Source organism: Struthio camelus, chromosome 9 (genome assembly GCF_040807025.1).
Source record: "Struthio camelus isolate bStrCam1 chromosome 9, bStrCam1.hap1, whole genome shotgun sequence".
NCBI classification, from domain to species: Eukaryota; Metazoa; Chordata; class Aves; order Struthioniformes; family Struthionidae; genus Struthio; species Struthio camelus.
In genome coordinates, this window is record NC_090950.1 from 13,031,120 (window position 1) to 13,058,301 (window position 27,182).

Sequence of the window (27,182 nt, forward strand, 5' to 3'; positions counted from 1 at the left end):
TACAGTTAAATCAGTTTTATTCCACTGATTTAAGATGAGAATTAACTCTGACAAGACTTTTCTGTGTCCAGCCTAGAGACTCCTTTCACTACTCTTGACTGATCGTGCTGCTAGAACAGAGAACATATCTTAACAAACATCACTGATAGACTCGCTCTTTATCTGCGTTTGCTGTGGAGATACACAGCCATGATGCCACCCAAGTGCAGTGTGACACAGAAACGTGTATCTCCCGGCGGCCAGCGCTAATGCAGGAGGGAATCTCTTGCTGCCTCAGCTCCTCTTGCGGGCCCCTGGCTGCATGGTTGATTATCACTGACCAGCTCTCTGAAAGGAAGGGTTTCCACCTGGAAACACTGTGCAACTCCAGCAGGTTCCTTGCCTGGCCATCAGTGATGGGAATTGAGTATATATTCCAATGTGGTTTTAGGTAGAAACCCAGGGCTCCTCTGTGAGCTTGTGTGGAGCTCTTTGGGAGGACGAAAGAAAAAGACCATGGCTTAATTACTGCCTGAATATCTCCTCCCAAATGTTAACGCTTGCTTTTGCTTATACTTGCCCATGTTGCCCTGAACAGTCTATGAGTGTTTGGAATGTATAATTGCCAGTAAATGCTCCATGCTGTAGTTTAGTAAAATCGAGGTGATCAGTGGTTTCTTTGTGGCCTCTGCTACGTCCCATTTTCCTGCTTCTGTCTTGGAGATGCAGAGCTAGGTCAAATGTGCACAACTATTTTAAAAATAAACGTGCTTGAGCAGCATCATGTGTTCTTAAAACTGTAGGCACTGCTACAGACAGATATAATGCAGAAAATAGCATTCAGAAAGAAATCCTTCCATTAATATATTGATTGCCATTTTTCAATGACTACTTTGATTCTATTCCCTCTTTTCCCTTCCACTTTTTCTGTTCTTTTTCCTTATGAATATTAAGGAATTTCTTAAGAACTTTTTACTGCTCATAAATATCAACTAAGTGTAATTTCTTGGCCATACACGGAGTTGGATGTATTTTTGTGCCATTGGGATCAAGAGCCCACTGCACTGAAAATTGTAACATGCTTAGTAAGACACAGTCTTTGTCTCAGAGACCGTCGTACTATCTACATTGAATTAACATGGGTGGGAGAATAGCATTCTCACTGTCGCTCAGTGAAGTGGAGACTTAGAGAACATAAAAGTTCAGATTTTTTTTCAAAGCTGTCTAGAGCATATGGATACGATTGTCTTTCCTCATGTTTTACAAGGTCTGTAGTTCCTTCTCACATTTATTTTGTGCCTATTTGCTGAATTTCTGCTAACGATTCTTGATCTGAGGCTTGCTCAGAAGCCGTTCATGAAAAATTCTTATATTCAAAATTTTACTTATTTTGACTTGGTATATGGCCTCTAGTCATGATGAACATACCAAGTCAAAAATAGGTTTATAGTCCCACCTTCATATTGGTTAGTACTTATTTCTCCCCAGGAGGCCCTCAGAAATTCACATTTCTGAGTGAACATGATTGTCTTTAAAAGCATTTGCAACAGCATGCACAGACAGTGAATGCAAAATGGACGTTAACAGTGACTGTCAACTTTCTAGATATTCAGAATATTATGAACTGAATCTGTAACACCCTATGAACTTAACTGTGTTGGTATTGTGAAATTTTACATACAGAAAAAAGGTTATTTAACAGGTCTTGCTTTGTCATTTGCAACAAATGCCCTTCTGAGAAGAGGATCAGCAAGCGCGATAAGTGAAATGGTTTCTCCTTTTTGTGACATAAACACAGCAAAAACAGTGTTATCATCCTATTTAAAGCAGTCTTGAGGGGAGGGATCCTGGAGATGTGCACAGAAGCTGCTCTGTGGAGGTGCCTTTGCTATCGTGTGGTTTCATTGTGGCGTACAGGCTCCCAACAGGTTGTGTCATGGCTTCCATTTCCTTGCTAAACAACAGGCCAGTGACCCGAAACACAGTCTAGGTGACTCTCCGAAGGCATCCTGCCAAAGCGTTTTGCAGAAAAGGAACCTGACACACAGCTATCGTTTAAGGCCGATTTATCTTGAGAATCAGTGGGCCTTTAAAAATTCACCAGCTCACATATCCTTTTCAATGATGGTGGTTAACTGTTTTGCGTTCTGATTTTGTGGGCATTTGAGAGAATGTGGATTTTCAGCATATGATGACATATCCATTGGTAATAGGAAACTAACAGCCTTCACTTTACCCCTGGAGAAAAATAAGAAAGGATTATGAGGATTACAAATGTATAGAACATGCAGAGAAACTCCAAAAAACCCTAGCAAGCAACAGGTAAATGCTTCCAGCGCTCGCAGGCTGCGCAAAGGCATAATATCCTGCACCGCTGAGAAGGTGGTCACACAACCTGCCCTGGGGGCCAAGCCTAGGTGTTGTCTGTCTGTCTATCTGTCTGCTGGAAGCATCCGTCTTTTCCGCTGAGCCTTCTGCTCCTCTGTCAGCACCCAAGTTGTAGATACAACGTTAAGCATACAAGTAACCGCAGGGGCCTGTGCAGCACCTGGGTACTCCTAACTTGAAGGGCTTCCAAAAAGGGTGGGAAACCAGAGGTAGAAACATGGTTTTTTTGTATGTACTGAAATTGTTTGTTTGGCAAATAAATGGACCAGGCTTTGCAGGGCTTTCTGTTCGTTTGTTTTTGTTCTGATCCTCTGCTGTCGCTGTGAGCTCGCCCTGTTCCCCAAGGAGCAGGAGAAAGGGACACCGGGAAGCTGCATAAGTGCCTCCTCGTAGCTAGCGAGGGGGCCCTGCAGCAGGGAGGCCTCCACAGTCTCCTCCTTCCTTCTCACCTGCCCATTAGACCTATCCCAGTGGAAGATCAAGCCATCAAACCTGTGCACATCAGTCCTATCTCACTCATTTTAAAATGAGACATAAGTCATGGCATAGGCGCTGTGTTAGCTTGATACAGGGAGCATTACCTGGAAGGCTGGAATTGATCCGTGGTCAAGCAGAGGACCTCCTGTGGAGCCCTGCACTGGGTTCGTGCTGGAAAAAAGTTGACCTGTCAGTCTATTCTGGGTCTGTCTCCCTCCTGCGCCTCCTTGCACAAGAGGCCTGCCCAGCCTGCCACGTGGGAGCCGCGTGCGGGCAGGATGCACCTCACCCGGACGCCTGCCAGAGCAGCGCTACGCGGGGAGAACTTTGTTTCTCCTTTCCACATCATCCCCTGTCAAACCACCAAAAAGCCAGTGCACATCGTGGGCTTAGAGTATCATTTGATGACAATTGTACCAAACAGGCTTTGTGTACCTTGTAATTTTACTCTAATAGCCCTGAAAACAATTCTCAAGCCTTTCTTATCCTGTCTAGTATGTTAAAATATTTAGCCCTTTTTCATTTTCCCAAAAAGTGGGAATAATGTGGTATAAACAGTGCTTTAACATATATCAATGAAAGCGTCATTGACATGCAGATTAGTAATGATCTGGTAGCACTGTTGATATTCTATTACTTGGATGCAACTGCACTCTGAAGGTAAATTTGAAGGTAAAAATATCTAGCACCTCATATGTGATGATAACTCTAAAGCAAACGTGAGAAAACTACCATAAACAAGGACTAGAATAACCTGTCACAGAATAGCATGCTGGGAAGCAAAAATGACATCACTGTAGAAAGTTATGCTTAATTAGTTTTCCAAACTCTTTGACACAAATTATCCTACTAGTTACAAGCTTACTAAGATTTCTGATTGTGTTACACCTTTGTACATACAATGGGAACATCCACTGTCACAATCAAAAAATATACTAAACTTTTTTTTTTTCCTCTAAAGGAACACAGCTTCATGCCTCGGGATATCACCCGGTCAGTCTGTTGATGGGGTTAGGTAAAAATGCTCTTTCCATAATAATTTCTTGCTTCTCCTAAAGCAGCCAACAACGATTAGACATGAGTCACTGTGCCAAATGCACTGCTGCTCAGAGCTGACAAGGCAGCTCCAAAGATAGCGGTAAAATAATCAGTAGTGTTCCTTTGACTGTTAAGTACCCGGTACTTTTCCTCTATAGGTCCCAAAACACCAGTTATAAAAGATCAGCGCTGCTATTTCAATTACTCTGAAGACTCTCTTCCTCACATGCGAAAGCCGTGGTATTTGCCTTGGCCATTCATCCTCCTGCACGTTGGCAGGGCCCTTCCTTACGCTCTGCTTGGAGGGAGACGGCTTCAGGGTAAAACGCGCATCTGGAGCCTCCGCGTGCATCTGGAGTCTGCAATCTCCCGGAGCTCAGGGAAGCATATGTTGAAATCCACACAGTTTCAGGGTCAGAGCGCTGTTGGAAACGATAGTAGTTCCTTGCCAGGGACTAAATTTAGGCATAAATGCTGTACAACATCTGACCCTCACATGTCCTTCAAAAGGAAACACAGGCACTTCTGAAAACTTGACCTCATTTTTCCCTCCAGTTTCTTAGCGAGGCACTGGTGCTCCTAACCATTTTTGCGTGCCCTAGGTCTGCTCTGGAGACACTCTGCCCTGCGAGGGTGGTACAGAATACATGCCAAGGTGTCTTCCCTCGAAGACAGGCACATCAGCGCAGGCAGCATAACCCAGCATGGCTGCACAGCGCCCAGAGCAGAGACAGCTTGAGTCCTGCCCCAGACCTGTAGAGGTGGGCAAACCCTTGAATTTCTCCCCTGTTTGAATGCACACACTTGGAGGCCACTTGGATTCTTACCACTTTGAGCTTGGCATGATCAGCACTAAAAGCAGTGACCTAAATGGATTCAAAGCAGTTTGTGTAACCTTACCAGGAGATGACCAGCACTGCCATGTATCTTGGTCTCGTTATCAGTGCTTTTGCCTTTGATTGTTAGCCTATATTGGAGAGCTTTTTATCAATGAGCAGAGACACTCAGGACTTGTTCAGGAGCCATTTCACTTAATTCAGAATCCATCCTGAGAATATTTTTCTTAAGGCTGAAAGCATTAACTTGTAATGCTTCCATTACAGGGGGAAAGTGATACAGTAAATCTAAATCCATGAATCATATTAATCACACTTTCAAAAGTATAGTTCAGAGTTCCTTAATGTCATCATTCAAACTTTAAAAACCCTTTTACGCTTAGCTTGTTAGAACAACACGTCAGTCTGCAAAACTCTACTGGGTTTTCCTGGGGAGATGATTTCAGCCCTCTTCCCCCATCACTCATTTTCTTTTTATAGTAAATTTAAACTACTAACACTGATGATGCTACATACCTCGCAAGAAGAAGCAGGCCATCCTAACCTAAGCAGATCTCTTCTCTGCTTAGTGGTGTGTATATATATATATATGTATGTATATATTTGAACAACCTAAGACTACTGATAATGAACTAAAATCCAAAACAATGTCTGTATGTTTTATTGAGTGAAACTAGCTTACTAGCCCAGGTAATCTGTGCTGTGAAGGTAAAACTAGCCTACCTGCATTTATAAACATGCTCTTGAAACAGCTTCATTTTGCTGGAATTACTCTTGGAGAAACGATTGGCTGGGATTTTTTCAACCCCTTTTTCCTCTTCATTGGTTAGTTGCGTTGTAGCAGGACCAGCCGGCAGCTGAGCACTCGCCGGCACTTCCAGGAGCCCGTTGCTTGGAGGCCTTTTATCAGCTCTGTGGGGCCTCATGCCAGAAGCAGGTTGCACTGACGAAGCAATGGCATAGCGCCGTACAGTCATGCTGTTATCTGAGTAGCAGAAACAACAGCAAAGCTGAGAACAAATTCGGTGAATCTACCAGTCACGTTGATTTAAGAAGCTGGAAATCTTAAAAATCTTTTAAAAAGTGGAATCTTAAATCCTATGAAAGAAAACATATATATGTTCAAGAGAAGCTCTGCATGTACAAGCAGCAGGACAGGTGTGGCTGTCCAGAGGATTTTAGATTTCATTGGTGAAATTTGTTTCCTTTCGTATTTCAAACATAAAGACAGTGGGCAGTGAAAGTCCATTCAGTCATGTTTACACAGACATAATTAGGAAATTCTTGTTCGTATTGCTGAGCTGCTCGTTACACAGCAGCTCGCAGGCCAGGTCTATACTGCTCTAAAGGAGAAGTCTTGGTGTTACCACTGATCCCCTTACCTCCTGTGCGTATAGGTCTAAGGGCAGCCCTGATGTCCTGCCCAGGTGCCTGGCTGCGCCCACAGTGCTTGATGACGCTGGGTGGGAGAGCCCCGTCAGCCCTCCCCAGGCTCTAACACTTTGAAACACTCTAACACTAAATGAAACAGGGCCAGGGACTCACAGGGCAAGTTGGACAATCTGGTTCTCAGTTTGCTCTGAGCCCATCTGGCACCTCTGCAGCCTTATAGATGTCAGGCGCAGTTAATACTTGGAATTCAGATATTCCTTGATGTATTTTTAATTATTTTGGGGTTTTGGACCCAAAACTTCTGGACATGGGGAGGCTGAAAGGCAGAAGAGGCTAAGTACCACTTCTTAATCCCATTCTTTTTTTCTGGAGAACGTAGCTGGAGAGGAAAAGCCACAAAGCTGGAAATCGGTTTGCACATCTTTCGCACTTACTGAAAGGCTAGTCATCTACTCTCAAGATAATAATGAAGTTCGTAGCCATAGAAAGCCCCTATTTAAAAGGCACTTAGCTTAGTAACATGGCCATTGAGTTCAGCGGGCCTTATTCAATTCTAGCACTCATCCAGGTTCACTTAAATCCATTAATACTACTCAGCCCCTTAACTTGGTCATTTTCATGAACTCATCTAGACTCTTCATAGAATTTTCTCTGGCAAAAATAAACAAACTGTACATCTAGTGTGATATATGCAACCTATCACCATGTTACTATTTGTAGATTTTTTTTCTCACATTTTACTGATATGAGAGAGGTTAGAGCATGATTACAACTGTTAGTTTTTTATGTTTGGAAAACTGAGGGGGTCAGGCATTGACAAAAAAAAACAACCCATCAAGATAGTCCATGCCCATGAAAATTCAAAATAGTAAGTCAAATTCTACTTAAAGAAAGATGAACTGAACTCAGCTTGAACCCTGGAGCAGCAAAACGCTCTAGTAAGCTCAGCTTGGAGTATATGGGTAGCCCCCATAGAAGATCTTAGAGTTAAGCACATAGTTAACATTTTGTTGGATGTGGGCGCTGAAAGAAGGCGGAGTTGATGAGACAGTTGAGTTAACTGGACAGACAGTTGTTGGGTCATTTCGCAATATGTAACTGAACTGGGAGATCCCGAATGGAAAGCAAATATTATTGTCATTAATAGCCCTAGTTTCTTCCATACCTTTCTGCTCCTTTGGTGCAAGCGTGGGACCAGCCAAGACGTTTCTACAGAGGGATGCTGGTAAACCAACGGACACTTCCTTGTCGGCAGCGAGGGTCCTGGATTCTCCATCTCCACCTTCTCCTCCTGCTTCTTGCTCCTTCTGCAGCGCTCTCCACCCGCAGAATTGGAGCTCTCCTCTCAGGGCCCTGTTTTCTCTCTCCAGTTTAGTGATTTCCAAATGCATTTTGCGGATGACCTGGAGGAGGTGGGCGTTTCCCTCCATCATCCCACTGTGAGCAGTCACCAGGCTCCTGCATCAAACATACTTGGCCTAAAGAGAAGCTTCTGAACTGATGGTGGGCTGGCCCTGAACTTAAAAGCATACAGGCAATAGGAGTCCCTCCCTGCGCTCAAAGCTAGACCATCTTTCACCAGCAGAAGAGCTGGATTAAGCTGTCAAGTTATCAAGAGAAGGCCCATGTTTTATTCATTCAGGGTCTCATTTTTCAGATCAGAGCTTTTCTTTTACACATTTACACAAATCACTATCAACTCAATACTGCCACATCATCAAAAAATCCTTCCCTGCCCCTTCACTTACCTCAAGGCTTTGGTTTTCTCTAAACAGATCAAGAGCGAAGAATCTACCTGGAGCCCATTTTCTTCAATTTAAGGGCTCGCATGTCTCAGTGGCACAAAGGGAGGGGGCTGCCTTTCCTTTGCAACAATTAATCTCTGTTACCACTGGATGAATTATTTATTTCTGCTCTTCACATTTGGAAAAGTACTAGCTATCTCTCAAAGGAAAATTAAATTTCCAAATCAAAGCTAAAATATTACCAGATCCCTGTTATTAACTAGATGAGCCAATAGCTGCAGTGGAACAGCAGGTAACCCTGAAAGGACACAGCAGGTACTCCTCCCTCGCTTCTGCTGCCCTTTGTTTTGTGCTTTGGGAAGCCTGCTTGAATGAAGCTTGTGCAACAGTGTCCCGGGAGCGTAAGGAAAGACAGATCAGACATGAATCTTGCATTAGAAAGGGAAACACAATCCTTCATGCTGCTCTCATTACCTAGTCCCTAAAGTTATCTTTCTGCTGGAAATAAAATGCAAAAGCCTCGTAAAACATGGTGTGGAACACCCTTTCCTCCCCCCCCCCCCCCAATTCACTTCAAAATTTAAATCTGAGAATGCCAGAAAGCCAGCATGAAAATAATTTAAAACACCGTTTCCTTCGAGAAAACTCAAACCGTTTCTACTACCTTAAAAATGACTCAGGAATATTTGAGAAAATAAAATCTCTTAGCCACTTCCCCGCTTTGCTGCCAGAGGCCTGTGAAAGAGAAATGAAAATTGGTGAGAGGTGCTGAAGACAAGAGATGACTCATTTTCATTTTTTCCGTAAGGTGTCAGAGGAAGGTCAGCTTGAGGAAGTGATGGGGTATTTGGGGAGGCACAGTCATTCAGCGGCTGTCTGGAGGCTGGGTAGAAACTGCTGGAGCTGAGAGAAAAACTGATACATCCAAGCAGCTTTGGCTTGAAGCAGCAGCATGTTCCCATGCAGGTTTTGCTGTCTGCTCAGGAACAGAGGCTCCTCAGAACTGCTCAGAAGCCGCTTTGGAAGGAAGGAGCAATTCCCGTATTTTACTCTGCCTTCGTTTACCTCTCTGACCAGCAGCAACACACGTTACGTAACGAGGGTAGATAGGACTTTTTATAAGACCTGCATATGAACATGCAACTATTCTGTTTTTTTCTAGCAACACAAACAAGGCCGGGAATCGGGAGCCTTGGGAATTATGCTCAGCCCTGCTACCTGGTGAGCCTGGGACTGTCACTGCCTAGGGAACTGCTCCAGAGGGCTCTGTGCAATTTGGGCACCTTGGCTGGATACAGCGAGAGGGTCGCGTTAGAGTTGCCTCTTCACCAAAACAAAAAACAACAAAACCCAGATCCAAATGAATTAGTAGGAGTTTTTGGGTGGTGAACAATGCTTGCAGTGTCTGCGATCTTCCATAAAATCATGGGCTATGTATTCACCATAACCTTCATCAGGAAAGTTATTCCTACCCTGATGACTGAGCCAGTCAGTGCAGAACATGATGATGCATGATCGCAGTAGTTTGCCCACACAAATGGAAATGATGGCAACCAGATCTCTGGAGATGGACAAGCAAGCATATGGTGTACATCTGCAATGCAAGGGCAGGGCACGGAAAGAGCTGCTAATATTTCCTATCTTCACTGCCAGCTCTTGGTCTGGTTGCAGCCTGGGCTTGAGCATCTGCATTAATCTTAGCAAAACCTCCTGGTGGATTACATCTGTCCTCACCCCAGTCCATCCAGATTGCATCAACAGGAGCATCGGCTTATACTGCATTTCTTCCTCCCTTCCAGAGAGATCCATGTTGCTGAGGGCATGCTAACATACAAATGGGAGGGAGATGGCAAAATTGGGCTCAGAAATGGCCCTGGACCTAGGCTTAAGTAACAGTGCAGGCGTACCCATGCTGGGGACAAAGCGTGGTCAGCAAACGCTGGAACTATAATAAAAATTCCTCCAGTTTTGGAGTCATCCGAGAACTCAAAACATGTCTCATAGCAGTAACCTTCCAATGATAAGTTTCAAATTTACGTTTCTGTTTTTCCAGCAAGTGGATCGCGTACTGGCTAAGTGACAACGCTTGCAGGTAATTATAATATCACTGCTGATCTTGCAATTGGCAGGTTCAAATGGGCAGGGGAAGACTGCCAACTCAGCAATTAGCTTACACAGGCTGCAACTGAAGACATCTGCTCTTTTGATCTCACGTTCTCCAGCCTGCTGGCACCAGACCAGGAGCGGGTACAAACCTTTTGTCATACCAGAAGACTTGGAGAAAATGCAGTTTTTCTTGGAACCACATACCTGACGTTCCTGGGGCGTTTTCCTCCTGGAAATAGATAGGAGGGGAAGGGAAGGAGTCAGGAGTTTTGTACCATGAAAAGCGAGCAAGGAGCCATTTGCTGGCTGGCCAGCATCTTCTCCCGCAACTAAACACCACTCCCTCCATGCAAACCTCGTATTCATAAATTCAGTGGGGTCTGTGGGGCACTGCTTTAAGACATGCTCCTTCCCTCGCAGGATCTGTCAGTCTGCCAGCCTTGACAGCGGTACGCCAGTCCTGGGGTACTTGCCACTGGTGAGCAAAGCTGCCTCGCAGTAGTGAGGCCCTCTTAGGCTGCAGACTTCCACTCACTATAGGTTCAACGTACCCTTATGCTCCTACTACAAAAGCTTGTGGTGGTGCGCTTTTTTCCCTCTAAAACACTTGAACTTAAAGTCATTTGATACAAACAACAGGGTGTTTCACATTTGAGATACTTTTGCAACTTGTGGCACATAAGACGTTGAACTGGGGAAAGTTTTATTCACCTTCAGTCATACCCAAACTGCTTCCCTAGGAAAAATAACTGAACGCAAACGTGGCGTTCTTGGCAGCTGACACCATCGAGCAGTCTCACAACAATACCCCGATTTAACTGCCAGTGTAGTCTCTGTGTCAGCGGGCTGCATGAAGCGCATACCAAGTAGCACTGCAACAGAAAACGCGAACAAAACGCAAACGCCTTGCGAAGCAGCTCCATTAAAAACAAAAACCCCACAGGAGGAGCTTGGACCTTTATTCTGCGCCCACCTGAGAGCGGAGAGCGTCCTGCGTGTGCGTGGCACGGCGACATAAGGTATTTGTGTGCATACGTAACTGCTGCTTGGGATCTCCAGGGAAGGGGACAGACAGCTCTACTGTGAGTAGAGAGCGTGCGTAGTGAAACCTGCCGTCAGTGGAAAACGGCATCCGCGCAGCTCCCGGCACTGTTAAACTAGCTCTCTTGCTGGCCAAATCTGCTCCCTTGCCTTCCGGAAGGTTATAAAGATAAAAAGCAGAAAGGATTCGTTATTACTGTGTTAAAACTAAATATTTATGCGAATCTCAACAGTTTGCCCTTGAAAGACATGACCAGTAAGCGTTTTGGTGTTTTCTATGACCAACTTCAGCCACACGTTTGCCATGCTTCCCACTGAAACTCACATTCCTGTACAAAAACAGCAGGTCTCTCCCCCTCTTGAGCTGAATCCTATTGGCAGGAGACAGATATCAGGCTCTAGCCTTCTGCAAACGCGCGCCCAAAAGCAGGACCGTAACGTCCGCACCCATTGCGCTGGCGTAGCTGGGACCGCTGCCTCGCCTTGAGGAACCCCCACAGGTTCCTTCCTGAGACAAGGATGCCTTTAGCAGCCACGAATATCAGTAGCTCTTTAGATTTATTCATCTTATAAAAAAATGACTAAGCAAAAGCATAACAGGGTCAGCCTAGTCAGGGTCCATTCAGATTCTTCCTACTGCTGCTGTCTTTTACTATGCCAGAACGCTGTCACGTCCTGAGCTCTTGCTTGGGCTCTTTCTTTGATTTATGTTTTATATTTCATCATGGTGAGGAGGAGCCCAGGTCTAGTTTGAATATGTCTGCGTAACCTAAAGAAGTGGAAAAGAACACTGAATTTGATTTAAAAGCATAAAAAAAGAAATGTTTTCTGGTAAGCTGATACTTTCTCTTGCTGACATGCACTTTGATCACCTTGCTCCTGAACATCTGAAGAGACTGAATAGATTTATTGCCAGAATTTGATTTCTTATTGGCCTTCTGATTTAAATCTCCGCAGCCATCCCATTTCAGTCAAAAGGCAGAGGTATATTTTTCCCTTATGTCCCATTTTAATTTCTCCTCTTTCACTCTTCTGAAAGTTCCTGGCCTTCAGACATTTAAAATACCAGTAGTAAAATTAATATATACACACCCCCTCCATGTATTTAAGTACATATATATATACACACACACACACTCTCTCCTTACTTGGCTAGTCCTACTGCCTGTAGCTCAGCAGAAGGTTTGAGATTGCTGCTGTGCTCTCACGCGTTTTCTTTCGGTCACTTCGTTAGCGACTCGAACGTGGCGGGACGCTTCGCCTTGTCTACCGGGTTCCTGCTCACCCGAGCCTGGTGTGACGGCAGCTGCAGCCCTGGCTGGCATCAGCGTCCTGTAGGTGCTAATCTGCCGTTCCAGATTGCAACTGGCTTTGAAGAAATTTCACCTGCGGGTGCTCAGCCATGCAAAGAAACACCCACTGCTTTCCTGCAATGCAAGGATTTGACAGACAAGCTTTTACAGCACAAACTGAAAGTGTTCTAGTAATTGAACAAAACAGCTAGGCCTCTAATATTTGCATTGGAATACAATTCCCTAATATGCCTTTGCCACGCGCTCACTGGAAAGCACATTGGTGTCATCCCCATCCTCCCGGCCAGGGTTTCCCGGCCGGCAGACGTCCCTGTGGGGCAGGTCCCCTCCTGGCTCAGGCGCTTAGCCTGGTGCTCCCACGCTCGCACCTCTCGTCCCCCTGCAAAGGCAGGGGCAGGATCTCGCGCGAGTTTCTAACCGCCACCTCAGGCCCATATCACGGCATTCAGCACATTATTTATTGCCTGAAAGCACTGAGCGGCTGTTTTGTTTAGAAAGGGTTCCCAGCTTTAGTCATGGAAATACTTCCCCTTCCCACTGCCTGGCGTTGCTCTGGAGCACAACAGAGCAACCCCAAGACTCATTTTGGTAGATTGCCACAGCTACAAACGTTGAAAAGTTTCAGTACGTATTCTGAAAAGTGTTAACGTTGGCTCAAAGCTATTGCACAGTTAAAGTCTGCAGGCCCCGAGCTCCTTCTGAAGACCATGGCAAGGCACTGCAGCTCCTGGGCACCTGCATCGGGGGGGTGCCAGTGTAAGCATTGCTCTCCTTAAGCTCAGTCTCATTAGTACAGCAGGCAATGTTTTCTCTTTCCTGTCATCCCATAAGCAAAATGACTGCCCTCCCTTCTTTGGGATGTTAACCTGCAAGACTGAGTTCCTCAGAGTCCACCTGAACTTGCGCAGGAAATCCCTTTTTTATTACAGTAAAATGACTAAGACTGTTTTTGCACACACTGTTCTACTGGAGCAAAGCATGAGCTATCATAAAGACAAACAGCACTAGATAAAGGTAAGACAAGATGGTGGCTAAGTTATATCATCCTTAAATCTTTCTGATAGTATTTTGGCTCAATGCACATGTGATTAGGACACAGGGTCCATCTGCTCAGGGAATTGGACAGGGACACACTTCTGCCCTTGATTGCACGCAACATTCAGAACTGCTCTCATGCTGCCATCTCCTCCCAGGTAGCTCAGATAAGGCTAAAAGAAATTTGCCTTGCAGGATGTATCTCGTTGCCAAGAGGAGGTGGAAGAAAGGCCCTTTGCCCCTTTCCGTGCCCCAGTTTCCAAATCTATGAGGAAAATCTGCTTTTAGTAGCACCTTGATGAACGAAAGCCTGGTCCAAAGATGAGGGAAACTGACTTCAGTGGACATTGGCACAAGGCCAGCACGAATAGCTCATGCACTTGACAGTGCCCCAGCAAGTCTAGACAGCTGCCCTGGGTTTATGGCCAGGTCCTTTCTGATTTGCCATCAGCCGCTATTGTTAAGCACTGGAACTGCAAGAACAGCTCCCTCCTGCCATCTGTTCCCAAAAGTCATTCTGTATTTCTCTAGGCTGTTGTGCCAACAGAGACGGTCTCTGCTGCTCCAGCCAGCCCCTGGAAGAAGCCGGAGGAGATGGTAACTGCGGCAGCAGAAAGGGCTACCTGCTCCCGGGCTGGTGCTGCCTCATCTTGGTGGGAGGGAAGCCCGCGAGCATGTGTATCCAGACCAGTGCCGAGAAAACCGGTATTCAGTAAAGCTACATCCAACAAGGCCACAGCTATCTCCAGGGGGAGGCAGCCTGAATGAGCTTGCACGCATGAGTCAACTGACAAGCACACCCCAGCACGGCGCGAGGCAGGGACCCGAGCTGTAACCAAATCCTCGCTTCACATCTGCTGCTTTCGGGCTGCAGCTCACTTCCCCTGGCCTGGGCAAGGCACCGCACCGGGGCTGCTTCAGGCAATGCTATCGCGTGTATCAGCTGGTTTCCCAATAAGCCTGCATCTCACCAGACCGTGAAAAGAAACTGAAATTTGTCACTTTTGCAAAAAGCTATTTTTCTGAGTGCACTTGAGCAGCAAGTTCCCAGCAGAATGAAAATTACCCAGCGAGTCGGCAAGATCAGTCTGAGAAGGTAATTGAAAGTCTGCATTGGCACTCGCTCATTGACATTTAAGCAGGGAGAAGGAGCACGACAGCAAAACGGATAGGAGAGGGCACGCGGGCTGCTCGTGACAGCAGATGCCAGCAGGGACTGACACGATCGGCAGCGTTGGGAGGGAAACTGGAAGAGCTGCAAGGACAGACCTTGTGGAAAAGTTCAACAGCCTCACGTGTAGCCAGGCGTGAGAGAATATAAAACTGGCTGCTTTTTATGCTTGAATGAAATCTTGTGTTACGCTCATGACTAATTAAACGCCCCTTTTAACCAGTTCTGAGAAGTGACTTTTGTTCACATCCTCTGCTCTTTATGGAGCAGCGAGCTGCAGCGAGGCAGTTCAGGGCAGTGAACTGCATGACAGAAATGTAATAAAACCAAAACAAAATGGTAAAAATCAATTAACGTTTAAAACATTCTCAGTTTTCATAACCTAATTAGATAACCGCCGCACAAAGAGTTACTTGATTTGTGTGCTTAACAAGGCAGTATCTGACCTGTTAACGCCCGTTGCCTTTGGTGAGGAACCCTGTTGCTTAGCCTGCGTGTGTGCCTTAACCTAGGTACACAGAAAATACCAGAGAAGTCTTGTTAAAAGAGACCCCGCATTACCACATCATTCATCTCAGTGGGGGCAAGGAGCCACGTACCTGTGCAGCATGCTGGAAGTTTAGCTTGAGATATGTATGTGTGTATATAGATGTAGAGAGAGAGAGAGAGCGAGCGTAATCTGCAAACTTATTATTCCGTATTTTTCTCAAGTTCTGCGGTGCCGATAGACTCTCCTTACTGGTGTTAGGCTGCCTGTGTCTACAGCCAGCTGATCCCTTCCCACATCCAGTCATTTCTTGTGCTTCTGGTCAAACTCACGCGTTAAAACACATGGGTCCCTCTAGCAGACGGCACCTCAAAGCGCAGCACGGCCAGCGTCGCCCCTCGCTGTGTTTCGGTCCCAAACCTGATGACGGGATCTCCGTACGCCGCCAGGCAGCGTTCGGCTGCAGCGCCGAGCCTGGACGAGCTCAGGCCATGGGATTTGTGAGACAGCTCTTCCCCTTGCCGTTGAACCCTGGCTGTGGCAGCCAGGATAGCCCAGGCTAGCTGCGCAGTCTGTGAGGCTGATGAATTCTGACCTGTTTGCACCTCAAATTTCAAGCCTTTGGTCGGATTGGGCCAAGAATCGCAGACCAAGCTTAGTGACATAGGTTGCTTCAATTTCGAATACTGAAGGCTTCTGAAAACGGCCTGATTTCCAGCAGGGGATGCTCAGTACTTCCTAAAATCCAGGCTTAACCTGAACATGGGAACTCGAAACACTTAGATACATGAGCTGCATCTGGAAACCTCGGCTGCAGTTTTGGCCTGGGCTGGCAGCTGAGCAATGCAGAATAAGCAGTTTGAGCTTTTCAGAGAGTCCTTCAGGGCCCGCATGTTGTGTTTCCAAGATCCTGGGTCTCTTGCCCTTTAAATGGGTCCTCAGATTAGTCTGGAATAGTCAGAACTGATCTTTTTTATGCCAGCTCCCTGCAAGCAGAACATATGTTACTGAGTACAAAACTGCATTCTTTATGCAAGGAAATTGATGCACTCAGTAGGAGATTTTCATAAAATAGGAATATGGAACTGGGCCTTGTGGTTACCTGCACAGAGTTTTTGATAGCTTCAGAATTAACACAAGTAACCACTCACGGGAGATAGTCTCACAATTACTGAGCAGCTCAAAGCAGAAAATCTAAACTAAAATTTGGAATAATCATCATTTCTAAAGAATTTTTCTCATTTTCTCAAACAAGACATACCACATAAAATGCACGTAAGTATATCTATATCTATCTAGGTATAAAATATCATACAACATACAAGCTATATAAATATATCTTAAAATGTTTATGCGACTCCAGAACTTTAGGAAACACTGTGACATTTGCAGGTTAGGAACACATATTGACAGAGCATGGATACCAAGCAGTACTATTAATTATCCCATTGGGTTTCAGTAAAGGAGAATAGTTCCCAATACTATGAGCAGAGCGCGAGGTTATGAACGGAGACCATCGCAAGCCTATTTACAAAAGAAGATGTGCCACGTCGCTGCAGGTCAGTTCACTGTCCCAGAATTCTCTTTGATTTGTAAGTAATATACCTTAGTGGGTCCTGTGTATTCACTACTGTTCTCCATCTAAAAAGAATGATTATAGTTAACTAAAATGGTTGGGGAACATAACTGAAAAAGCAAATGGAAAACGCATCTTCTATAAATCTGATAGGTAATTCCTAGGATGAAAGAGAAACGTGCGTTTCTTTACTATCAGCTCTGTAGAATTTAGGGGAAGATGTTCCTACGGATAACTTCAAAATAGTGGCCTCTTAGTATTTTGCCTCTCATTGTTAAAAACCCCAACAACTTAGACAGATAAGTAAGTAATTCTGATCACAGCTTGCATTATTGACAATTTTCAAAATACAGGTATGTTAGCTTAATGAAATGCTACAGGCAACCATTTGTCTATCCCAGAATAAGACATGTGTCCTGAAAGATGCTCATAACTCTAACTCTCCCTTCGCTGGGCCCAAAGGACAGCCCCAGGGTCATACAGGACATAGGCGACCGTGCGCAGGGCTGCATGGCCTGGCCTGGGCACTGCCTTTGGACCTGCTTCCCCACAAGGGCAGCAGCCCAGTGTGCTGAGTCTGGCCACCACTTCCCAAACGGAGCTGGAGATCCTGAAGATTGGCTGTGGATGCCGCATGACTAACCAGGTCTTCGGCCAAACCACAGGGACTCTTTTATTACAGCCAGAATAGGCAACCTAGGGGCTACTTTTCCCTTTTAAAGCAGGCACAGCTCATTGCCTTGAACATATGTTACCGTGATGAGCATCTTGTCAGCACATAAAAGAGTCCATTGCATCATTGCGACAGCAGGGCTAATCCCCTGCCAAGCCCAGGGTCTTTCGGTCCGAGAAGTGACAGGGACAAGTCACCTGGATTTGCTCAGCTCCCCGTTCTCAGGTGAAGGACGAAGACCACAACTCACTGGCACACAGGGCTGCATGGCATCCTGCTGCTTGCATGCTTGCTTCCTGCAGTGCTGCGGGTAGGCACTGACAGAGCGATGCTGTCCCTTGTTTTTGAATCTTCATGCTATGTATGTAGAAGAGACACATGACCTGCTAATAAGGAGGCTCCCAAATGAGCTTTTTACCTTTCTTACTGAAAGTCACTAATTTTTTTTGGTCTGATAACGCAGACAATGTGACAACCTTTGTCTAATCCTGTTAGTTTCACTGCTATTTTAATTTGTTTCCATCTCCGAATGTTCCAGCATGCGCCTGGAAGGTAGGAAAGTTACTTGATACTTTCCATTGCTAATATTCCACCAAGGAACTGTGCTTAGACTTCTCCTGAAAAAAACAACAACATTCTCATTTCCTCTTCCAGCTTCTCTTCAAACCCATAGGCTGGCTAGAATTATTGTTTGTGGACCAAAATCTCTTGGGTTAAAGATGTTTGACTGGCTCTCTCAGAGGGAGAGCTGCAAGTTGCACAGGTCAGGGGCTGTTTGCTGTACCGGTTCCTGTGCCCGGTCGGTCCGAGCTCAGGAAGGCCACCAGGGAGCATAGCCCCATCCACACCGCTGTTTCCTCATCTGCGGTGAGGTGAACAGAGAAGAGCTCCCATGTGAAGAAGTTGCTCCCTTGATTGCCCTTGCATTTTTGTTCATGTCCTACTTATATCCCACACTCAGAGTCACCCGCTCCCAAGTATCTCCCTCTTTCATAAAGTGTTTGGAGGCTCTGCAGCTCTGGAAGTCACGCTCTCCACGAGTGACAACCAAACCTAATAAATTCTTACTTACTCTCTTGTGATCTGGTCCCAACCAAATGGGACCCTCTAAAAACTGTGTCAGAAGCTCTTCGCTTCTGCTTCATGAGGAAGCCTGTCCTAGGAGCTGGTAGCTGTTCAGCACAGAGAAATCTGCCCACCCTTTGGTGCGTGTGCCGTGAACACCAGCCTCCTTTAACAATGTGATCCAAAGTGCAGTCTGTGCTGGCCGTATGTTTTCCAGATGAAGTGGACATCTCCAAAATCTGCTTCTGTGTAGTCAAGCAGGCTACTATAGCCTTCAAACTTGTCCTTTGAGGCAAACATCAGTGCAGAACCACCTCTGGCAGCAAATAATTCAATTACTGCTGGATACTCTCGAGTCAGCTGTTATTCCCAAGCTGACATAGCTACCCATGACTCCTGATTACTGCATTCAGGAAGGAAACCTCTTTGTAAACCTCTTCCCAAAGACTGTGCAAGTTGTGGACTCTAACTCCAATAAAAGTTTTGCATTATCTGTCTGCATTCTGGTACCTGCTCTGATCACGCATGTAACCCAGCACACGCTAGAGACATGTATATATATTTGAAATATCTGAAAGATTTAATGCAGCCCAATGGAGACTGCATAAATACAACCGTGTACTAAAACCACAGGCGGTTTATAGCAAGACATGAACTAGCATCTCTTCAGCCTTGCGATCTGAATGCTACAAACTTTGGATGCACTCAGTTGGCAGTTGGGGCTTTTCAAGGACTTTTGATCTTTCTGAAGTAGCTAACCAAACAGTCCTTAACTTTGGGCATATTGAAATCTGCATTTAAACTTTGATCTCTCTCAAGAGCTATTTTTTTGTCTTGTGCATGCACACCTGACTGTTTCCATTAAATAGCTCACCTGGAAGCAAAAGAAGTGCCTGTGGTTTTATGTAGCAGCGCTGACTCACTGTAATTTGGGAGCATAAAAGACTTGCAACTAATTTTTCGTCCTGTTGTTCAGTGTAGGCTCACCGGCGCAGGGGTTATCTCCTTTCTTGTCAGGATGCGTGTACTTGAGACTACAACAAAAACAGAAAATCCAGCAAAACAATGAAAAGAGAATAATAATTAAAACCATCAGATTTCTGATTGCACAGGTTTTTCTCAGCTAGTGTTTACTTGTCAGTAGGGTACATTCACCGTTAGTCTTCACCTTCCTTTCTGTCTTATAGAGCTGACGTTTCATCAGCAAAGCCAAGTAACTGTACTGGTGCTTTTACCTGGAAGGATGTGTTTCCAGGCTCTTCTCGTTCAGCCCTGTAGGCACAGGGCTGTTATCATTCTCATGAGCCTAGGGTTTCAACACCTTTTGATGCTTCATTGTGCATCAAAAGTGCTCACTAGTTTCTGCTGCAATTACAAGCATTTCTTTTTGCTGTCAGCGTTTCCAGTGTCTGGGTCAAAATAGGTTGGAGGAAAGAATGCATAAAAACAGACAAGCCAAATAAGCAGACTGCAGATTACTACAGCTATACAAGTGGTATATGGCCACTTTTGTATTTTCACAACAGTACCCTGAACACAACCAGGATCTGTTAAACAACAGCTAAGTGACTAACTATTGACTGTTCCCGCATGTGCAAAACCAACCCAAGGAGCGGAGCCAGCTGATCTCTCTTCTCTTATGCCCAGCGTGCATCTCTGCCAGGTACTTTGGTAGCCTTTCACTGCAAAATGGGGAGTTGGAGAAGATGTTCCACTTTCTCAGGGCTGGAGCCACCAGAAAGCAAAGGGTAAGACAGGAGGAGCAGGGAAACTTCTGCGGGGCCAGGTGAGCCTGTGCGGAGTTTTTCCCTGGATGAACAGCTCACGCTAAAACAGAGATGTTACAGGGATGGTGAAGCTGAAGGTCCCTCTTCTTGTCATAACAATAATTATACGTGGGCCTGCCTAGTCTTCATCTTTTGGTTTCATTTTAGTCATCAGAGCGCAGTTCTCTTGAATGAGAAGCATTCAAGTTAATTGTTCATTTTGCCTATTGCTTGGATGCTTTTGTCAAAATCGCATGCCTCTGTTCTCATTCCATATAACGCTCACTCTTTGCTTTCAACTCTCCTAGCTCAAACTTCACTTTATGGCTTTAATTTGCTTGTTGTGAGTGGGGAAAAACTGAGTATTTATGTGATAATGAAAATATTACCACACAAGTCCTTCGCATGCATACTAAACTTGTTAAAAATTGGGAACTGGAGTCAAATCCATGGCAAATACTTTTTAAACATCCTGGACAGGTCATCTATCTTTAGGATTCATCTTTTCACATTAGTTAAGGCTGAAATATTCTTTTGCGTGAGCAGATAACAATTTCAAAAATGTTCAAAACTGAAATAAAAGGTACATGAAACCTGGCAGTTTTTAGCACACGTGGGACAACATTTCTCACACTGAGCTCCAAAAATACACCTTCAAAGCTACACACGGATCTAGTTTCACTTATTTCAAACCTGGGCCTGTGCAGAGGCAGCACAGGGGGGCGACTGCATATTTGGAATAGGCAGCCTAGCGCAGGGCCCTTCTGCATGCAGATTAGGAAAACAGCCACGAACACACCAAAAATCAAATGGAAAACAGAGCCGTGAAATGCATGCGTGACAGTCATGACCAGTACAGATCATCACTCTGTTTCTCTTTTGGATATTATCCAGAAAAAAAAAAATCTCTGCTCAGATCAACATCACGTTGCCAAAGTAACCTCTCTCTAGCGAATGTTAAGATATAATTACCCTGTAAGGAATGATTCCTATTAAACATTTAATACATCTCCCTCTAATGGAAATTTAAGCTTTTCGTTGTGGTTGGGTGTCACTAAAGATGTGATTAAACATAAAATATGTATAACGCTTAACTCCTTTAGGGGTGTTGGGATAGCTTCAACTAAGTAACAAACATAAATAATTTCTTGAGCGCACTACAAAGTTTCTTTCAAGTTGCTTGTTTTAGGCTGGTGCTGGAAGATCTCCTTCCTCGGAGGAAAGGACATCTCTCACCAGCTCCCTTTATGCAACCCAGGAAGGAACTGGAGAGCCCTTAAGCTCACCTTCAAACAAAGCGGGGCTGACTTCGCCCTCTGCCTTTCGTTTCTCGCCCCTTTGAAAGGCTTGCACAGACCCAAAAGCTTCTGGTTTGCTACCTGCCTCACCTTCTCCTCAAGTCACCTCTGCCAGTACTTTTGGGGTGGAAGAGCAGCTCCCCTTTCCTGCACTGGAAACGCGAAACGGGTGGGTTTTTAAACCTCCTTAGAGCCATTGCCGACATTATAGAAGTCTCGTTACGGGGGAGGTCTGACTGGGTCTAGCACGAAGGTGGGCACAGAAGCGGCTGTGAGCAAGGCTCGGAGGAAAGCAAGTTTCTCCCTCCTTCCGCGAGTCACATAACTCCCTTCTACGTAAAACATCTACAGGATGAAAGCAAGGGAGCAAAACTGATGTGTTTTGCACCATCACTGATCTGGGGATGAAAACGAGCACACCTGTCTCAGCATTGATCAAGGGCACTCAAGGGGAGAGGAATAGCGAGCCCCGACAGAAGATAAATCAGGTAGCACGCCTGCCTACGCGCTGCTATGCTCGCTTTCTCCCCGCTATTGAAATCACTATCTGCTGCGAAGCACAGGGTAGGTGTGCAAGGAGAAATTCCAGTTCTCTCATCAGCAATTGATTAAATGAGACACGCGGGTTGCAAAGAAGCAAGTTCCCCTCTGAGCACGGCAGGTGACCCCTGCCCCTCTCACGGATCACAGCACGCGGGTGAAATTCAGGGCCCAGGGGTGGCTGCAGGTGCTGGTGGCAGCTCCCATCCTGCCCTGGCTCCAGGGCAGAGCTGCCCCCAGCTGCCTCTGGGCGCAGCTGGAACTGGCTGGGCTTTTTCAGCTTTTCATCTTCAACCTTCATTTCCCCCAACTTTTGGGGGAAACCCCCTTCCTTACCAGCTCCCCCAAATCCACAGACATTCAGGGCAGGGAGCAACTTGTATACAACGGAGGGGGAGAAGTCAAAGCAGCTCCAGTGAAGTTCATGGACTGACGCTGCTGTACGAGAGAGGAGCGATATCCCACAGTCTTGATTACTATTTTATCCTATTACTATTTTATTTATACTATTTTATTTATTTATAGGCAACAGCTAAACCTCCTAGCTCTTTCTGTACAGTTCATTGATGTTTTTAACCTGCCATTAATCTAGGCAAAAATTTCACTAATTTTGGCAGCACAGCAACAGCGTTGGCAGAGATGTCAGAAAGGGGTTAAAACATTTGATCTGTAAATGTACGATGGCAGCTTCCCAGCAGCACATCGTGGTGAAAGGCATCTGCTTCCTATGCAGCCCTCTGAGAGGAGCACTTGACGCCAGATCATTAATAACATTAGACTCCTAAAGCCCCATCAGGTCTGGTTCAGAACTCATTTAGCAAGATAGAAGAAATGAAATACCCTTATCAGGCCACATCCCTCCGGCACTCAGAGGAGATGGAGAACAGCCCACAGAGGATGCAAAAAGAAACAGTGCACTGCAGTCCCGGTGCTCCAACACCTCCTACCTTCTCCCACATGCCTTTTGTATTTTCACTGCTGATGGTTGGTGTGGGAAGGATTAGGAAGGTCCTGGTGCTGTCCTGCCTGCTCAGCCTTGCTAGGCCTCCCTTCGTGCCCTCGCGTTCCCGCCTTCCAGACCAGATCCCACCTGTTAAGGAACAAATGGGAGCTCACCTAGAAACCAGTCAGACCTTTAGAGGGTGCATCTACTGCTCAGCACTTTCCTCAAGGCCAAGCCCAGGCTGTGCAGGCAGAGCACCTGCAGGACCAGGCTCTGGAGCAGCTCGAGACACTTACCAAAGTCTCAAGACCCGAGATGGAGCAGGGGACAGTCTGGGTTTCCAGGCAGAGCCCGCGGGCCACGGCCAGGCAGCCTGCGCTGGAGATGGTCAGGAGGTAAAGCTTACCAAGGCTGAGCACTCATTCCTTTGTAGCAGTTTAGATGCTTGGCTTTAGGAGACGTTTATTCTATGATTTTGCTTCTTAGGCTGAGTTTAGAGCTTCTGGAAGGTACCATGTCCAATGACTGAAGGCTTTATGGTACCCCCTAATAAAGGGGAGCAGAGACAAAAGCCCCTGAGCCCCACGATGCTCCTACCGTGCCTTATCAGTGCCTAGCCCTGAAAGACTCTGTTTTGTCCTTCTGGTTTCTAAGGTGGGATTTCCCATTACAAAACAAAACAGAAAAGCAACTGTTAAAGGAGCGAGGCACCTCCTCAGGCCAGCAACACCAGCCAGGTGTCACAAGGGAGCCTGCAGAAACAGTGTGTTAAAAATGTTAAAATGAAGCTTCACAGCCTTCTTCCTACCAGATCCTCTAGGGAAGGCCCTTGGTCTGCCCAGGAATTAAGCGACAGCTATTTTCCCTCTAATTACCATACCATGATATTTATTCATGAATCAAGCAGCAATTTATGATGCAAAGGTATCACAAGACAGCTGGTAGGAAGATTTGCTAGGGAGATGTTCTTTCAAGATGTAAAGAGCACATCAGGCCTGGAAAAGAAGGTGTCTTGAGAGTCAGAGATGAGTCCTACTCAAATGAGTTAAACTGCATGACATAACCAAGTGTTTATTAGTTCATCCTAAAAAAAGGATGCACAAAACTTGTTACAAAACACGAGTGCTAGATTATTTGCATTGTGGGAAAGAAACAGGACTTCAGCATGTGCTGCGCTGTACAGACAAAGCAGAGAGCGAACCCCTGTCCCAAGGCGTTCAGCGCTCTCTACCCTACCTGATGCCTCAGCTCCAAGTCGTACGAAACCTTAGAGATCCTGCGTTTACATGAAACATGCTCAACTTCCCCAATCCTTCAGCTAGCTCAGACAACTCGCTGGGTTAGTGGGAACTGTAAAAGGAGAGATACCTTTATCATTGAATATTCAGAATTATTGCTGTAAAGTTAAGAAAAAGTTTGGGGACCATAAAGTGTCCCATGTCTCCTGAAGCCACGGTTTCTGCAGCAACTTGCGCATCCTGGCGTCAGACTGTCGAGGACTGTGCTCCTGGCCGCTGGTCTGATCTCCAGGAGTGCTGGCAAGAGGTTACGTCCCCTTGGGACTTGCCTTTCTGATAAAGGGGCCTCTGGCTTTGACTCGCTTCCGCCGGCATCAGAGCATCCCTTGATTTGCCCCCCAGCAGGACGGCAGAGTTGGTGCAGACTGTGCTGGAAGCACCAGCAGTCTGACACTGGGCTGGAGCAGCTCCACAGCAGAAACTTTTCCGTGGTGTCCCCTTGGTCATCGCTAAGCCCTTTAATAAAAGTTAGGGTAAAAATAGGAAAGCGCTGCAAACCAAGGAACCTGTCCAACTCAGCTGAGCTGGCCAGCCCCTCCCCAGACCATTACACTTCTTTTTAAGCTTCTTTTTGTTAAAAATGACTAAATGACCAACAGGTAACAAGTAAACTGCACATGCGGGCATTATGCACTGTAAATTACAGATTTCCAAACCATTTTGATTCGCAGACTCTCCCAGGCCCATAAGAACTCTGCAGTGTGCACTCCTGTAATTTAAATTATTGCCAACAGACCTGCTTTGCTTAGATCTCTTCTCAACGATCACATACAGGGATTGTAGCCCAAGGACACCAAGCTGAAAACCACTTTCGCAGATAACAGCACTCAAAGGTGTTACAGAGTTTCTGATGTAGATAATAACTACTATCTGCTGTACCCTCTATCAGTCCTTATCAAAGTATCTGCTATTTATTAACTGTTCATGAAATTTATCTGAATCAAACCTTAGCATAAAATGGTATTTGTAAATGGCATCTACAGAAGCACAAATAGACCCCAAATAGACTACAAGTGGTTCTCTTTTTTTGTATTTAACTGAGATGCCGTGGTTGAAGGTAGATGTTAGCATTTCCTGAAAATCTTAACAGCACCCTGGGAGAAGCTACCACCTGTCTCTGCTGTCAGACTGCTTTTGTATATATTGTAAATATAGCCCATTGCCTTAAAAATCCACACATCTTCCTCAGATCTCAACACAGAAACAGCAGGACACCAAGAGCTTTCTCCTCGTCAGAAACGCAGAAGAGGGACATGATTTCTTATACAAACGAAATGTGAAAGTAAGCTTGCTGTAAATCAAGTAGTGGAATATTTAATCTCTTCAGTAATATCAGAGTCATACCACAGGGCACAAAAGGAATAAGAATGTAGTGAAAAAAGTATCTAGTCATAATTAATTTATGGATAACTGGCTCCTGGCTTGATTGCTCATCTTTAGATACCAACCCTTCACAGATCTGCTGCAAACATGTATCAAGTGTGCTGAAATGTTTTTTTATTTTCCTAAATGAAGCCATTTATCACTTTCCAGCATGACAGGCTCATCAAAGAGGCCAAGACAACCTGCCTGGCCCCAGCTCTCTCGGAGAGGAGCCCACCGCGCTCACCGTCCTGCTCGTTCCTAGCCCCGTCACAGATGCAAAGGATCGAACCCGGGCTCAATCTGGCAGATACAGGGAAATACAATATTCCTCTCCTGTAACTGTGGCTCTTATGTTTTGCAGCTCTTCAGTCTGCATTTAAAAGTCTTCATGGACAGAATTGTTTGCCGTGAAGGTGTAACAGGGAAAAATGGGGATTTTCACTCTTAAACAAGTAATCTGAAAGTTGAACACGCTGAGCATCAACAAGGATATCAACAGCTAGTCCTAAATCAACCACTAGCACATGTGCATAATTTCTTGCCTGTTAATAATTTTGCTTGTAGCCTAAAAATCAGTCATTTGTGTAATACACATCTGTGTACGCTGTCTTGCTATCAGAGTTTCACCTGTGAAGTTAAACACTGATGTAACGCTACACATTATCGAGAACGCAGATGAAGACTTGTAGTAGTACAGGCAGCTGTACTCCCTGCCCATCTTTAAGTTATTCCTTTTTTTTCCAAGCGGCACCATTAACAAAATTTTGACTCCAGCATTTCTCACCACTGCCTCTGCCCAGTCCCCTGGGACATTAATGCTCACGCCACTGTGGCTCTCTCCATCCTGTAGTGAAAACAAAACCTACAAACTTTAGCAGTTAGAAAATACATCTTCTGTTGTACAAGCTCTCTGCCTTGTCCAAACTCCTTCCCTAAACTGTTGTTCTATGTATTTTACCTGCTTTCACCTAATTATTAAAGCATGAAAGAAAAGAAGTGACAAAACAGTTTTTTTGCTGTTTTTTGTTTGTTTTTGGTTTTTTTTGAAAATCCCATCCTAATAATGAAAAAAAAGCCCAGACAATCACTTTCAGAAGTGACTGAAAAATAAACCTAGCTGTAAGAACGCACTGTGAAATTGTTTGCTACCTTTCACTGGAGAAAGGTTTGTTTGTTACCTTTCACGTTCTAGTGACTGTCTTAAACAAAACGAGTTTCAGGATGGAGCTTTATATACTTTTTTGGCAGAAGAAAATTGGTGTAGACCTCCTGAAAACCTAAAAGCTTGAAAAGCAGCAATTGAATGAAAACAGCCCTTTCTTACAGTGTATTCACCATTGCGTACAATTCACAATAGACATGAACGTCTTCAACACCTTCCAGGTGCGTTAGGTTTTTATGGCCCATAGGTCCGCGGGGATGCTGGATTCAGCTCTGACGCATCTCTCCTCTGCAGTTTTGGTAGTTAACCCTTACGGCAGCGAAGGGCTGAAGGCCCAAGCCGTGCCTTTGTAATTCTGCAGCCTCACATCTTTCATTCAAAAGGTAGCAGCTGCCTTACGCATCTCTATCTCCTCAAAGGCTGGGACAAATCATGGCTTAATGCTTTCCTTTCTCTCACCCTGGTTCAAAGCTAACGTTTTCTAACTG

General features: G+C 45.3%; 1 protein-coding gene and 1 long non-coding RNA gene across 2 annotated transcripts; one reads left to right on the forward strand and one right to left on the reverse strand.

The window, feature by feature from the left end:
• Window positions 1-2,084: 2,084 nt before the first annotated feature.
• On the reverse strand, window positions 2,085-11,067 carry CCDC195 (coiled-coil domain containing 195). The gene is made up of 6 exons (XM_068954445.1): window positions 10,935-11,067; window positions 10,166-10,190; window positions 8,520-8,590; window positions 7,276-7,568; window positions 5,442-5,703; window positions 2,085-2,217 (listed from the first exon to the last, which is right to left on the reverse strand). Exons 4-6 carry the CDS (start codon window positions 7,541-7,543, stop codon window positions 2,085-2,087), a joined length of 663 nt encoding a protein of 220 aa, XP_068810546.1. The 5' UTR covers window positions 7,544-7,568; window positions 8,520-8,590; window positions 10,166-10,190; window positions 10,935-11,067.
• On the forward strand, window positions 10,898-14,743 carry LOC138068181 (uncharacterized). The gene is made up of 2 exons (XR_011142843.1): window positions 10,898-10,980; window positions 13,546-14,743. It is a non-coding gene; the product is annotated as an uncharacterized lncRNA (long non-coding RNA).
• Window positions 14,744-27,182: the final 12,439 nt, after the last annotated feature.